The sequence below is a fragment of the Equus quagga genome, chromosome 13 (assembly GCF_021613505.1).
Source record: "Equus quagga isolate Etosha38 chromosome 13, UCLA_HA_Equagga_1.0, whole genome shotgun sequence".
Taxonomy (NCBI): Eukaryota; Metazoa; Chordata; class Mammalia; order Perissodactyla; family Equidae; genus Equus; species Equus quagga.
The window spans coordinates 39,833,236-39,849,290 of record NC_060279.1 but is presented as its reverse complement, the minus strand read 5'-3'; the positions used below and the strand labels follow the sequence as shown (position 1 = coordinate 39,849,290).

At 50.6% G+C, this 16,055-nt stretch overlaps 2 protein-coding genes across 2 annotated transcripts; both read right to left on the bottom strand.

Moving 5' to 3' along the window:
* Nucleotides 1-3,437: 3,437 nt before the first annotated feature.
* On the bottom strand, nucleotides 3,438-4,511 carry S100A8 (S100 calcium binding protein A8). Its single transcript, XM_046684264.1, has 3 exons — nucleotides 4,440-4,511; nucleotides 3,786-3,948; nucleotides 3,438-3,635 (listed from the first exon to the last, which is right to left on the bottom strand). Exons 2-3 carry the CDS (start codon nucleotides 3,924-3,926, stop codon nucleotides 3,507-3,509), a joined length of 270 nt encoding a protein of 89 aa, XP_046540220.1. The 5' UTR covers nucleotides 3,927-3,948; nucleotides 4,440-4,511; the 3' UTR covers nucleotides 3,438-3,506.
* A 7,120-nt stretch (nucleotides 4,512-11,631) lies between these two features.
* Nucleotides 11,632-15,397, bottom strand: LOC124250862 (protein S100-A15A). The gene is made up of 3 exons (XM_046683127.1): nucleotides 15,201-15,397; nucleotides 14,130-14,344; nucleotides 11,632-11,990 (listed from the first exon to the last, which is right to left on the bottom strand). Exons 2-3 carry the CDS (start codon nucleotides 14,277-14,279, stop codon nucleotides 11,814-11,816), a joined length of 327 nt encoding a protein of 108 aa, XP_046539083.1. The 5' UTR covers nucleotides 14,280-14,344; nucleotides 15,201-15,397; the 3' UTR covers nucleotides 11,632-11,813.
* Between the last annotated feature and the right edge of the window lie 658 nt (nucleotides 15,398-16,055).

Sequence of the window (16,055 nt, the reverse complement as noted above, 5' to 3'; positions counted from 1 at the left end):
GATCAACAAACAGTGGGCCCATGTCAAAATTCTTGTTTTAATTCATTAATGAGAGAATCGGCAAAGAAGTTTTTTTAGAAACTAGTTTGAAGAATTTTTGAGGATATAGAAAGACAATCAGGAAAGGAACTCCAAAGTAAAATTAAGTTAGATATAAGACTCTTAACTTTCAACAGGGCGATGAAAACCATAACATTTAGGGGTTTAACATCTCTACAGGCTATGAAATCATATTACCCCATCAAGCAGATAGAAACTGTCTACTGGACGCTCCACTGTGACTTGTTAATCAAATACACTGTGCCAACCATATTCCATTTCCTAGAAGTGTCAGACGATGGAAGATTAACAAGTAGCAAGGACTTGATTCTATTCAGACAGATTCTAGCATGAGATAAAAGATTTAAGCCATCACCATTTTGTCTTTTTCCAGGTTTGAGATGATGGTTGCCTTTCACACTTCCATTCAGCAGCAGCCCAATAAGTGTTTGTAGCTACCTCTCCCCTCTTCAGCCCATTTGACTTTAGGCTGAATTCTGCACATTAGGAGGCCAGAAGATAGGCTAGTACCTGCACCCAAGCAGAATGGTTCTGGCTGCCAAGTGGAGGGATGTACGGGGAAGTCTTTTCCACTGGCATAAGCTCTTTTCTTTAGCTGCTAAGCACCAATTGCCCAATTCCAGATCCTCTCCTTGTGCTTGAGGACTTTTGTCACAACCATGAGGAACTTGGCTGAAGGCAGGAGCCTTGGGGAGAGAAGCAGCATTTCATACAGGTCCTCTTACAGTCCCCGGAAATCTCAGTGGCCGGATCTGCCTGGTGAGCCAAGGTCTCTTTTGTGGGCTCAAATATTACATGAATTTTCCTGCTAAAGTACTAATTTCTCAACTTCCCACTGCCTTGTTCTTCTTTTGCAGCTGGTGAAACAGGAAACCAAATCAACTTGCTCTGGGCTACAAACCCTGTCTGACTCTGCCCAGGGCTTCCTGTAATAGGCACACTCTTGTTTGTAAATTACAGTCTCGAAGCCTGCTTCCTCCCTCACCTCCGCCTCTTTCTCCAGGCTGCCAGTGCCAGCTGGGCCACCCCACTATCCAGCTAGCTCAGGTATCAACTGTTGATAGCTCGGGATCAATGCAGTTCTTCAAAACCAGTGACCCATCACTGACGGTGAAACTCAAAGGGCACTCTCGGTCACCTTCCTCATGGTCCTTCTGAGGGGGCTCAGAGAAAGCAGACTCATTGGACTTCCAGCTAAAGGCAAACAGAATTAACAGTGGTAAATTTCCCCCCAAAGAATCCATTAACAGCAAGTCCTACAGTGCCTTGTCAAGGAGATTCAAAGGCACTTGGATATGTTGGCCCCACCCCACCCCAACACACATACATACACATACACACACCACCATGTCACACCATTTGGATAAGTGAGAGGCAAAATCAGGTTGCTCTCTCCTTTTGTGTATTCTCCCATTAAAATCCCTAAATGTTGAGTAAGGCCTGGGATGCAGCTTGGTGAGCCCTGTACACCTTTTCCATCTTTGCCTGGGCCAATTTGGGCCAGCAGCTCACCTTTAAAAATGGCTGTCAAAACTGCATAATCTCCATTTCTGCAATGCAGAGAATGCATTCACGCTCCTGCCTTAGCTGGAAGCACTTGCTTTCAGGGACCGATAAAGCTATCCTTCAGAAAACTGAAAAGGAAGCCATTCTGTCCCCGAGCCTTCCCACTTGCCCAGCAGGAGTCCATCTCCGTGTTTGATGGCAATACTCCTCCATCCCATTTTAGGTCCCAATCCTAATTCTCCACTGGCTGCCAACCATTTTCACTAACATGTTAGCTGACAGTAAAACAGCTGGTAATTAAAGCCTTGGTTGGTGAATAAAGATTTAAGCTGTTACCTTTCCCTGCTCGTTTGCATTTTTATGATTAAGGACTACCACAAACAAAAAGCCCATGATCTAAAGTGAGTAATCTTCAGCATGGAAAGCCAGTTAATCTGAATTGCATTTTGTTGGAGGGTAGGAGGGGCTTGCTCCTCCTGAAATCCTGGGGGTTTTGGCCACCCCCTCTTCTCTTTTCAGGCACGAAGCACTTCTGGATTCTCCAAAGAACCCCTCTCCCTCCTCAACCCCCGGAGTTGGGTTCCTCTTCAGCCCAGGCTCCTGGGGTCAGAAGCACAAAATCATCCCAGACAGGGTTGAAGGGTTCCTGCTGTGTTGATGCAGCCACTCAGTGCCTCATATGTGCAGAGAGACCCCAAGCCAGCCTCTGTCTCCCAGGGCACAGGGCACCCCCAGCTTCACAGAGCAGGAGAGTTAGAAAGGGGTATGGGCAGCAGGAGGAGAAATTGATTTAGTCCTTAAGCAACACACTTCCCCCCAGAGTCCAACCACACACAAAACAACGGTAATAGAAATACTTCCCCTTTCATTAAAACCCAGCAGCTAGGACGAGTGTTCCTAACCTTTCAGGGGTCTTTGGACCATTTTGAGACTCTAATGAAAGCCATAGAGGAATGTGTTTACACACATGCATTCAAAATGATACGTTCAACTTCAGTTCCATTTCAGAGATATATAGAAGATCAAGCGAAGAACCCTGGTTGAGAGATTCTGGTGAGAGCTCCCCATCCCCTTCTTCATTACTAACACCGCTGACCCATCACCTAAGTGAGAACAACAGGAAGTTTTCCAAGGCACAGCATGGAAACTCAGATTGGGGGTTGGGTTCTGCTGAGAGATGCCCATTCATCTATCTTCTGGCCTCCCCATTTCACCAGGTCCTTGGACAATCCAGAGTAATGATAGAGAGGTTATTTTAGATAATTCACTCATCACCAGAGCATTCACCCCACAGGACAGCATTGGAGTATCCTGTTCTCTGAGTTGACTTTTATTAATGCATCAGCCTATCTGCTCATTCCTTTATTATTTAATGAGTTTGGGAGTAGAGAGACAAGGAAAGCTTCCAAAACCTCTAAGAAGAAATTACAAGTGTGGGCCACACACACACACACACACACACACACACCCCTCTATGTAGTTATCTCCCTAATTTCCCAAGAGTGGCATCTAAGACATTTAGCTGGAAATTAAAGTTTATTTTAGAGAACACTATGAATTTCCCTACGTGTCCCTGTTCCCATATCACCCATTTGGGACAAGTTGGAAAATCATCAGCTACAGTGTCTTGGACTTTTCAGAATCCTTAAGTCCTGGAACCAATGACTCAGGACCGTGAGGCTGGAAGAGCCTCGGGAACAGTTTGGGGAGAACACGGGGAGGAAACAGGCAGCAGTGGGCACTGAAGGTTCCCAGAGATGGGGAGTGGGAGACAACACAGGCCTATTTTTCTTCCTTTGGGTTTTCCAATTCTCCCTCCACCCGCCAGGAATCTCATTCCGCCAGAGAAAAGCAGGAGACCAAGAGAGGCCTGAGGTATCAACTACTTTATTGTTCTGCAGGGACAAGTCCAGGGGCCAGCCCCAGGGGCCATAGCTCTGCTACTCCTTGTGGATGTCTTCATGGGCCAAGAGGCCCACCTTGACCACCAGGATGAGGAACTCCTGGAAGTTAACAGCACCATCCTCATTGATGTCCAACTCTTTGAACCAGGCGTCTGCATTCTTTTTCTGTCAAGATTGAGGAGAAAGAGGCCAGAGTGTGAAGATCTCAGGCAGAGCTGAGGCCTGGCTGTCTCCACAGACCAGCGTGGGGGAGCAGTGACTCAGGGCCTCCTCAGAGCCTGGCAGAGAACCCCAACCACACCAGCCCCTCCTCACCTTCAGGTACTGAGGACACTCTGTCTCTAACAATTTCTTCAAGTCGTCCCTATAGATGGCATGGTAATTCCCTTTAAGCAGGGAGTAGTTGTGGTAGACATCAATGAGGGAGTTGATAGCATTCTCCAGATCCGTCGGCATGATGCCCAAGGAGTTGCCCCACCTGGAAGAGGGAGTACGTGGGGATCCCAGGGTGGGGATGGTGGCTCTGCCCACAGCAGACTGAAGACTAGGGGGATACTCAGAAGGTTCATATCCCAAGTGATGGCTTTGTCCTGGCCTGCACCACCAAATAACTAAACCAGCAATGGCTACGGCTAATGATGGGAATGGGTGGGACAATATAGATACAAGCGTGGGAGGGTTAGGGTCACACACACACACTCTCTCAAAGTGCCTGTTAACTCTCCCTATGCCCTCATCTCTGCCCAAGAAGGGCCTTGCCTTGGAAACGACTGTGCCCTCACCCAAAAATGCTAGAGGACTCAGCTCCTTCTTTGTCCTCTCTTTGTCCCTCCCCTCCTCTGGGAGCTCTGGATTTTGGTCCAGACCTCCCTGAGTTTTCTCTCACCATCTCAGAAAAGGCTGTTCCACTCCCCGGCCCTTCCCAGGGGGAGCCTAAAGTATGGGGCAGACAGGGATAATCCCACTTACCAGGTCTCCCCGAAACAGAATTGACAGAGGACATGCACGCCTGAGTGCTGGCTTCGTTTTATAGCAGCTGGGCTTGGCCAGCCCTGGCGCCTCAGACCAGTCAGAGGCAGCTGCTCCCTTCCAGAGTTGCTACAGCTTCTGGTTTCCCAACCAGGTGAATGGGGCAATCACTGCACAGAATGAAAATTTCTGACAGCGGGTATATTGGTGGTGGGGGGTGCGGGGGGGGGGGGCGTTGAGAGGAAGACAGAAGGCGTCTGCCAGGCAGCAGTGCTCTGCAGGAGAATCCAGGAGGAGGCCATGGTGCAGACTCCTTTTGTGGGCTGCTGGCATCCCCTGGCTTGGCCAAGCAGGATGCCCACTCCTGAGTCCTCCCTCCTGGTGATGATTCTAATCCCATGCATTGTGGCCTGTCTGTCCATCTCTGAAATGGAATTGAAGTTGAATGCAGCATTTTGAGTGTATATATATAAGCACATTCTTGCATGGCTTTTATCAGGTTCACAAAGGATCCAAAGACCTATAAAAGGTTAAGAACACTCGTCCTAGCTGCTGGGTTATAGTAATGAAAGGGGTAGTATTCCTATTATTGTAGTTTTGTGTGTGGTTGGACTCTGAGGGGATGTGTGTTGCTTAAGGATTAAATCAATTTCTCTCCTGCTGCCCATACCCCTTCCTAACTCTCCTGCTCCATGCAGCTGGGGGTGCCCTGTGCCCTGGGAGACAGAGGCTGGCTTGCGGTCTCTCTGCACATATGAGGCACTGAGTGGCTTCATCAACACAGCAGGAACACTTCAACCCTGTCTGGGATGATTTTGTGCCTCTGACCCCAGGAGCACAGGCTAAAGAGGAACCCAATCTAGGAGTGTCGGGGCTGAAGTGAGGAGTTCATTGGAGAAGCCAGAAGTGCATCCTGCCCAAGAGGAGTAAAGGAGGTGGCCAGTTCCCCCAGGATTTCAATAGGAGCAAGCCCCTCCCACCCTCCAACAAAATGGCACTCAGATTAACTGGCTTTTAACGCTGAAGATTTGTGGAGCATTTCTCTTGTTACAAAGCACTTCACATCCATATACTCTAAGAGCCACAGAGCACACTTATCAGGAAGGCAGGGCACAGAGCCCAACCAGTCAAAAGACATGGAAGGTGAGGCTCAGAAAGGTGAAGCGGTTCACCCAGAGTTCCCAGGGCGGATGTGTAAGAGGCCAGACTGCATCCCAGAGCATCAAGCTCCAGTGCTCTGACAAGAACATGACTCTGCTGAGAAAACTCCACTCTCCCTTTCCTCGGTGCATTCTACAAATATTTACCCTGTGCTTCCCCAGGGCCTAGGCCGTCATTGCCTCCTAGAGGAAGTAAAAGGAGTTGGCCTCTCTTTCCGTGATTCTGCATCCCTTTGGGCTTTATCACACATTAACTTTATAGCTGTGTGCCTTTGGGCCAATTTCTTACCCTCTCTATACCTTAGTTACCTCAATTATTAAGTAGAGATTTAACACAGAGTCTACTTTCAACCTACAGAATGGGAGAAAATATTTGCAGATCATATATCTCATAAAGGGTTAACAGCCAGAATATCTAAAGAACTCCTACAACTCAACAACAAAAAAACAAACAACCCCACTGAGAAATGGGCAAAGTACTTGAATAGACATTTCTCCAAAGAAGATATACAAATGGTCAATAAGCACAAGAAAAGATGCTTCACATCACTAATCATTAGGGAAATGCAAATCAAAACCACAATGAGAAACCACCTCACACCTGTTAGAATGGCTACCATCAAAAAAAAAAACCAGAAAGTAACAAGAGTTGGGGAGGACGTGGAGAAATTGGAACCCTTGTGTACTGCTGGTGGGAATGCAAAATGGTGCAACTGCAATGAAAAACAGTATGGTCGTTCTCCAGAAAACTAAAAATGGAATTACCATATGATTCAGCAATTTCACTTCTGGTATATATCCAAAATAATTGAAAGAAGGGTCTCAAAAAAATATTTGTACATCCATGTTCATTATTCACAATAGCCAAAATGTGGAAGCAACCCAAGCATCCATCCATGGATGAATGGATAAATAAAATGTGGTTTATCCATACAATGGAATATTTTTCAGCCTTTAAGAAGAAAGGAAATTCTGACACATGTTTTAACATGGATGGACCTTGAGGACATTATACTAAATGAGATAAGCCAGTCACAAAAAGACAGATGTTGTATGAATCCACTTACCTAGAGTAGTGTGGGGGATTGGAATTGGCCACGCCAAGATACGTCTCTTTGGCATAAGGATTATTTTGGGCTGGTTAATTTTTTTTTTTTAAAGATTGGCACCTAGGCTAACAACTGTTGCCAATCTTCCTTTTTTTTTTTTAAGGATTGGCACCTGGGCTAACAACTGTTGCCAGTCTTTTTTTTTTTTCTCTTTTCTGCTTTATCTCCCCAAACCCCCCCCTGTACACAGTTGCATATCTTAGTTGCAGGTCCTGCTAGTTGTGGGATGTGGGACGCCGCCTCAACGTGGCCTGACGAGCGGCGCCATGTCCGCACCCAGGATCCGAACCTTGGGCCGCCACAGCGGAACGTGCAAGCTTAACCACTCGGCCACGGAGCCAGCCCCTGGGCTGGTTAATTTTCAAAACTGCAGACATGAGAGGAACTCTGAAAAGTAGAAGTTGCCCTTTGTAAAGAGACACTTACATTTGTAAAGGAAATTTCCATCTGTAAAGGTGTCTCCTTCTCTACACCAGTAAGAAGGGGCGATGACCTTACCTCTAGAAACTCTTAGCAATGCAGAAGGCATTATAATAATAATGTTACTCTTGTTTACTGTGCTTTTCTGGTAATCTCCCATAACTGACTCCCCCCACCCCCAACATCCTCCTTTGCCTTTAGCTGAGGATGGTATTTAAGATGAGAACCTCTGCCATTTTCACGAGTTACTCAGTTTTCCTTAGTCTCTCCCATGTATACAAGTTATAAAGCTTTGTTCAATTTTCTCCTGTTATTCTGTCTCAAGTGAATTTAATTTGTAGCCTAGCCAGCAGAAGGACCTAGAGCCAGTAGAGGAAATGTCTTCCTCCTCTACAGTAGTCAAATTCGTAGAGACAGAAAGTAGAATGGTGGTTGGCAGGCCTAAGGGGAAGGGGGATGGAGGTTGTTATTTAATGGGTTAGAGTTTCAGTTACAAGATGATAACAGTTCTGGAGATTGGTTGCACAGCAATGTGAATGGACTTAACACGACTGAACTGAACAGTTAAAAATGGTTAAGATGGTCAATTTTATGTGTATTTTGCCACAATTAAAAATTTTTTTAAATGTTTAATGCTTCTGATAAAGATCAAGCCTGCCCCAGGGAGAGGAGCCCCCCGCGTCCTGCCCTACCTACTGATCTAGATCATCCTCAGGAAGCATAGGACGTCCTGGCCTGATCAGACCTGATTCCTATCCAAATTTATAGGACCACCCAATAACCGGACCTCATCTGCACTGATACCATTTTAACAATTTTTCATGATCTTTCCTTTGTCTTGTAAAGAAGTAATTCACATACCCATGCCTTATAAATTTAGCCCTACCCTCAACCCATTGCGGCTCTTCACTGCCCATGGGTCCTGTCCCCGTGCCATTCTCTGAATAAAGGAGCACTGCTACTAGACCTTGAGAGTCCAAGAAATCTTTCTTTCAACTCCTTGGCTTGCCAAGCCCACATCACTTCCATCTTAAAAAAAAAAAACATAAAGAATCTACCTTATAGAGTTGTGAGGATTAATAATATATGCAAAATATTTATGATTTGTGGAAATATGTATTATATTTTAATAAAAAGTTTACATAAAACATATGTAAAGCGCTTAGAGCAGTGCAGTTAGCAAGCACTGAGTGAACAGAAATCGTGATTACTGCCCTGGAAATGTGCCTGGCTCCCCAGCTGGACTGCAAACCCTCGAAGATCCAGACTAGACCATCCACCTCTGTCTCTCCAGGACCCAGCACAGTGCCTGGCAAACACAGTAACAGCAACAACAATCAACTAATAGCTAAGATTCACTGGGCTTCTACCACAGGCCAGGAACCGTTGTAAATGCTTTACTTATATCAGTCGATTTAATTCTCACAATAATCCTATGAGGTATGCACCATGATAATGCTCACTTCACAGATGAGGAAACTGAGACTCACAGAGAGATACAACATTCAATGCATCAAATAACCAAAGTGACTTACGACGTGATGTGACATCATCCACCTCTTTGCCAGTAAAGTCCTCCTCGTGCCTCCTGATCCAGTCCAGGCACCATCTGCTCGAAGTCCATCCCTGACGCTCCTTCCCCTACCCTATCAACGCTCAGTTAATTCCTGTCTCCTCCATGCTACCCAAATCCTTACGCATCGCAGCGGTGGCCCTGCTATGTTATGACTCCTCTGTTTATTGTCTGCCTTTTCTTTGGGACCAGGTGCCCCTTTAAAGCAGAAACCACATCACACCCCAGGACCTCGTACATACTGCGTGCTTAATTAATACTTATTGAGTGGATACGTTAATGCAGAATTGAACGTTTGATCTATTCCTTATCCAATGCAGAAATTCCCTTTATCAAACCCAAATACATGAAATCGTTTTTGGAACAAGGCAGAATATAAATCTATCAAGTAAATGCAATCTAGCTTCCTTGGCAAGAGGTTAGTGAAGCTCTTGACAGGAAAATAGGGAAAATTCTGACATATAAGTTTCAACCAATGATCAAGTGCTTCGTGCACACCTGTTACTCACCAGGTCCTCTCCTGCACGACCCAGGATAATAACCCCTTACCCCAAGGAGCACATCATACTTTCAAAGTGTTTTTGCCTCCGTTCACTCATTTGATAACCCCGTGAAGTGGTCATTACAGGTACAATTATCCTGTGACAGATGAGGAAACTGAGGCATGGGGAATTACTCAAGGTCCTTCCTATGGGCATGTGTTCTGCTTTGTCTTGGTGCTTAGGTGCCAAAAAGCACACATTAGAACAAGCAAGGTGGCTTTCCTGAGACTCTATGTAGGATTTGTTCTCCAACCAGGGATGGAGCTCGTGCTGACCTCTCTCAGTGGGAGTGGTGATGAGGTTGATGGAAACGACAGCTTCCCCAGACCCTGACCCTTCAGGAGACACCTCTCTTGAAGTCACTCCCTTGAGAATGGCCCTGGTGGAGACAGCTCTCTTCTCCAGAAAGTAAGGGAAACAGGCCCCAGATGCAGTGAGGGAAACTTATGGCAGACGTGAGCCATGACCTCCTCCAGCATTGTGTGCTTGTCAGTGGAGCATGCTGACCAGCGAGGCCATGAAACATCACCCCCAGAGATGCTCCCCGTGAACAGACAGCCCTAGGGGCTCCAGGGGGAGCAAGGGCCAGGTTGAGCTGATCTAGCAGAAGAGGTTGTCAGGAATTGGGTAAGCGCATTGGGAAAAAGGCACAGCCTGTAATCAGACTGATGGACGGACGTGGGGCAACCCAGGGGGAGTGGAACCCGGTCCTGTTTACAGGAAGGAGTTCAATCCCAGGTACATGTGCCAACAAACCCCATCAGGTCGTGCCCAAGGCTGAGGAAATGAGGACAGAGCAAGCAGAGCCGGTGGAGAAATCCCCCACAGGCAGGGGCAGGAGGAAGGCAAGGAGAACCGGACTGAGCTGCCCCCTTAGTACTCAAAGGCCTGTGGACCCCGCTATGTTTTAGGTGAGACAGGCAGGAAGAATCCTCCCCTGCGTCTGGGGGAAGGGTGGCCGGAGTCTCCCGGCCAACTCTCTCCATGTCTGAACATGACCTCCAGCAGGAGGCAGCACCGACCTGGGTCAGCAGATTTCCAACCCACAGGCCCTGTTCCTGAGTCCCTTCCTCCAACACTCACTGGACCCCTGGGCACTCGGAGATGACAAGGCGTGGTCCCTGGCTTGGTGGAGGACACAGACAGTAAAACCCAACAACGGGGCAGCAGGACTTGCACCTCCAAAGGGGAAGTTCAGACCCCATGGAGCACGTAGGAAGGTCCAGAGGGAAACGGGTGGGCGCCCAGCTGAGTCCTGAAAGGCAGGCATTGGTGGACTGGCACCCACCTAAGGGCATCGCTGGCAGGCCAGGCCCAGGAAGCAGCGGGGTCAAAATCCTGCTTCAGAGCCTGACTGATCGGAAACCAACGTCACCCCGCTCTGCCCACAGGGCGCTGCTCCTCTTCTTTGGCACACAGACCCAGTTGGGAGAGGGAACCGAACCAAGTCCCTTAAGTGACTCCCCCCCAATCATTTGCACATGGGAGCCAAGCAGAAAATCACCCATCATTCTTTTAAAACTCATCACTTCTATCACAATAAGCTCAGGACATGGGTTCCCAGGCCATCCTCAGAGAAGAAACCCACCAAGATGGGTCCCAGCAGGCAAAGGACACATTCCCAGAGGGATTCTGCATAAGATTCCTGGGCTCCCAGGGTGAGAGAGAGAAAAACAAACACCCGAGAGAGAGGACAAGGGGAGGATTCGGATCAGTGAGTCACAAATAGCCCCAAGTTGGAGTAACGCCCACATCCATCATCATTTTTCATTAGTAAAAACCAGACCCAACCCTTCTCCTCTCCAGGAAGCCTTCTCTGATTGGCAGTTCCCAGGTTCCACTCATGGCTCTTCCCCATTACAGGCTGGCTTGTCAGGTTTGCCTTTGTCCCCAACTCTGACTCAGCATGTGTAAAATCCACCTCGCAATCTTCCCTCACACACTGGCCCCCACGACCTCCACCCCATGTCAATCACCAGATCATCTTCCCCACCCATCCTGACCCGTTCCCAGGCCCAGGCCTCTCCACCTTTGCACACTGATTCACGGGCGCTCTCCTCCAGAGCAGGGAGACCATCAAAAGTGGGGTCCATGTCCAGTGTGCCTCTGCCCTCCTGGCTCCTGTCCCATATGTCTGTGGAATAAAAGAGTGTTGGAAGCATTACTAGTGAGTCCTAGCCTCCTTGTCAGAGAGCCGGCTCCCCAAGAAAAGAGAGTGCTCCTCTTAGACGGAAAGCTGAGGGCAGGGGCTGTCTCCCCTGCCAGACAGGGGATCCTGGAAGCAGGAGCTGTCTCTCGCCCAAAAAGGATGATCTCCATGATCGGACCAAACCTCCACTTTCTGGTACCATAGCAGATGCCCAGATCCACAAACTGAACAGACCCGGAAACATCTACGGTGTTGCTTTATTCTCTTCCCTCACAGCTGTCCTTTCCACAGACATGTACATGCGCGTGCACAGATGTGGGCACACACAGACACGCACAGCAGAGCTCTCCATTCAGCTGCCCGTAGTCAGGTTACACCTGCTCCTCAGGACAGGCTCCACAGGAGGCTGCCTGTGCTCCCTCTAGTAGAGGCTGTGCTGGGAGCAGTAGTGGGCGCATAGCTGCTGGTGGTACTGCAGGTGGTAGTCCTTCAATAGCTTGCCCAAGATGTAGAGGAACTCATCAAAGCAGATCTGGTTGTCCTTGTTCTTGTCTGCTGCCCGGAACAACTCGGTGATGTAGTACGGCTCCTTCCGGCCCTGAGGAGCGGGCAGAGGGTCAACCGCCGGCCCAGGCACACAGCCCCACGGCAGATGGCCAGGCCTCCACCACCTACTGCTGGGAGGATGGGGTGGGGTAATGGTGGCATGGCCCTGCCTGCAAGAGGCTTGCAGGAAACAGCTCATCACTCAAACAGTTAGTGGCCAGGACACCATGGGCTGCAGAATGAGGCTGAAGAGGCAGAGGTGTGGGAGGTACCTCAGCTAAGTGGACCTGGGGCCGTGTGGGCAGACAGAGGGTGCAGGCTGGGCACCACTGGCTGTCTGTCTGTCTGTCTACGGTTGCTGAGCAGGGCTGAGGCGCCTGGCACCTCCTGACACAATTCATGTCTGTCCACGTCAGTGGCTGTTTAAGCCTGTCTTTCTAGCTGAACTGCAAGCCACCTCTCCCACACCCCGTGGGGACAGCTCAGCCCAGGGTCTTTGAGATGGAAGGCTGTGCCTTCAGCATTCAGAGGGGGAGTTCCCTGGGGCCAAGCCCACCCGTCCCTCATGTCTGCATCTCCAGCACTATTGTGAGGCCTGCACTAAATAGGCTCTATTATTGGTGATCAGCAGTTACTTGTGGCACTCTGCCTGTGTCACCTATAGAAAGTGCAGAATGAGGAAAAAGACAAAGCCATGGGCCCTGGAGCTGTCCAAGATGTTCCAGGGCAGGTGGCCCTGAGGGCTGAGGACTGGGCATGGTATAGGCGAAGAAAGGAGCATTTGAGGTGGGAGGGACAGCAGGAAGGAAGTCAGGGGTCACAGCACAGCGAGGGGAGTAGACAGGTGAGGAGGGGAGGGAGCGCTCCCTGGGCAGTGGCAAGGAAGCAGCTTGCAGCAGGATTCAGCCGGTGGGCTGAGGGGCCCAGTGTGGAGCCGGCAGAGAGCCTCAGGGGAAGGAAGTCCTCGCATCTGCAAGCAGCTGTGAGCCTGGACAGCGGTGGCCATCCCAGCAGGCAGATTGGCACCCTCTGTCCCCCCACGACCCCGCCATGATCCTCCTATAATCTTATCTCCTCAAAAGCTAGCTGAGCTGAGAAACGGGAGGCTACCTGCCCTGGGAAGGCTCACCTCAGGCCCCCCAGGCTGGTATCTGTCCGCTCTGTGCCCAGGTATCTGTCCCTGTATCCCGGTGGGCCGTGAGCCCCCAAGTGGCAGACCCGGGGTGCCCTTGCATAGCCCCACAATATAGGCAATTGGCCATGGAGAGGAAAAGATTTCTCTAGAAACAGAGGCCTAACCACAATCACCCTAGTCCCCCCTCTGTGACCCTCAGGGCCACGCTCCGGTAAACTGAAGGCGAGACTGTCTCCTCTGATGTTTCCCACAGGGAGGCAAGGGGGATGCGAAGTGACCAAAGGAGGCGCTTCTCCTGGGAGGCAGCAGCCTTGAGTCGGGGCAGGGACCTGCAGTCCTCTGGAGACGACAGTGCAGAGACCCCTGGGGCATGGCACCGAGGGCAGAGGGCAGTGCCCCGCAGACATTCCTGCCAGCCCTGCTGTCCCCCAGCAGCACAGTGTCACAGGGCTGGGCGTGATGACAGAGAAGATGCGCACCTGAGGAGGGTGTCTGGGCCCGGCCTGAATTCCAGGGCTGGCCCCCAGGCTGGGCTGAGAGACCCTGCTAACAAGAGGTGGGAGGGGAAGCTACACTTCTACCCCCACAGCAGTCCAAAGTCTCTCCCCCAGGCATGGGCACATGGGAAGGCTTACACTAGACCCCAGGAGAAGGGGCTGGCGTGCAAAGGGCAGTCAGGGGGCAGGGTGCCCACTGAGGGGACCTACAGGCAGAGGGAAGAATTAGGACCTGTTCCCTCAGGAAGGGACAGGCAGAGGAATAAACAGGTTTGGGATTAGGACTGAGTTTCGGGGATGAGCTATGTTTGGGCTGGAGCGGGGCCAGGCAGGGAGCTTCAGGAGAACAAAGGAGGGGAAATGAAGCGGCCAGGCCCGTCCTCCCTCTGGCCACAGATCCTGCCCTCCACACTCCCTCACTTGCCCTCCCGTAGTGGACATTCTCTTGGGAGATGGCTCCCTTTCCTACACCTTCACCACTCACTTCCAACCCACAACCAACCCTACCCCGGTCCCCTGGGCCCCTCTTCATCCCCACCTGACCACAGACCCCACGCACCAAGCTCTCCATGAAGCGGGGGACATTGTCCATGAGCAGGGCCTTCAGCTCCTCCAGGGACAGAGTCTCCACGTCCCCTTCCCGGGCCGCGTACTGGTGGTAGCAGTGGATGATTTGGAAGAGGGATTCCTCTGCTGGCGTGTCAGTCATGGCAGCCGGGGACAGGGGGCAACTCTGGAGATCCAGGGGTGGAGCAGCTGGGGACAGTGGGGAATCTGGGAAGAGGCAGTGACACCTCATCTGGGTCAGCCCACTTCAGGACAGGCGCTTTCTCCAAGAATCTTCTGCCCTCTCGTCCCTGCCCATCTTCCTGCACCTTCCCTCAGGGCCCCTCCCTGAGCTCTGTCTGACCCCTTATAAGTGGGGCTCAGAGTCTCTGGCCTGCAGGAGACTTTGCTGCAAACTCTCAGGACTGAGCTCTGTCCCCCCCTGAGACTTTGGCTTCCTGAGGACAGGAGCTGTGTTCTCCACCTCCCAGCCCTGCCCTCAGCTTAGGAGTCACCCGAAGTCTCTTCGAAGCAAGACACTGTTTTCCAATGGAAAATTTTTTAAACCACTTGAGAAGGAAATATCTCCACAACCACAGACTATTTTATACCACAAAATATTAAAATAATTATACCACCCAGAAACCCCAGCCCTGCTCAAGTGTTGTTGCTGTTTTCCTTTCTCAGTTCAATGTACAGACCACACATGGGTCTCTGTCTTTGTCCCCACCACTCCCTGGGCACGTGACCCTCTCTGAAGGAGTCTACATGCCATCCACACAGCCCCTTGGGCGCTGAGTTTCCATGTCCCTCCCAGAGCTTCTGTGTGTTGGGCTGGTCAGTGCTGGGGGAGCCAGGGGCACCCACAGCCTCTCCTGGTCGCCCTGCAGCACCCATCCAGCGCTCTGCACAGAGGGGAAGGACTGTTGCCCACGACCTTCCACTCCCCACTTCCCACAGAGATAAGATCCCTGTTTTCAGGAGGCAGGGTTACCCTCCGGCTCAGCAGCCCTCCCTGGACTCTGTGCAGACATGAGTCATAGGGAACGCCCACCCCTACAACTCTCTTGGAAGAGATGCTGACCTGTCGCTGTTGGGGCGAAGCTGCTCCGAATCCACAGTCCTGGCCTGTGGTTTATCTTAGAGGTTCTCTGTGCTCAGGCAGGAGGCAGTGTGTGACTCAGGCAGGGGCCCAGGCAGGGGCCCCACCACCAAGTCTCACATCCTGCCCATCCTCGGTGCCTCCAATTACGGCAGCCAGTGTTGTGACTCTTCACAGGTTCTTCAGCAGCTTGACGGAGCCTTCACTGCATTCCTGAGATGACATCACATGACACATGCTTCCTACAATTAACTCAGCTGGTTTCAGGGACCCACCTTCCCTCAGAGCTTGACCAGAAGCGTCTCAGGACATAGAAGCTAATGTTATTCATCTCCCTGCCTCAGCTTCATCCTCCTAGCTCCAGGGCTTGGGTGGGGTCAATCACACAACTTAAATACATCCTCCTTGGATGTCCCTCCTCAATGAGTGAGCCCCCAACTCCACAGTCATGGAGCACATTCATTCATCCCACAAATATTTCTTGAGTCTCTACAGTGTGCCAGGTCCTCTCTAGGCAAGGTGAGTAAGACACAAGGCCAGCTCAGGGTGGGGATGAGTGGAGGGGACAGAGTCACACACTGGCAGGATGCACTGTGAACATCACTAACTTAGTGACACGAACAGGGTGCCTTGGGCACCCAGGAAGGAACACCTTCTCCCTGGGACATCTTCTTCCTTAGGGAGCTACCATTTGTGTTGGGATTTGAAGAAAAGATTTAGCTGCAAGGAGAAGCATGGAGAACTGGGCCCTCCAGACAGAGGAAAGAGCCTGGGCAAAGGCTTGGGGTTATGGACGAGAGCGGCCTGCTCCGGGGAGGAGGTCCGCAGGGCACATCA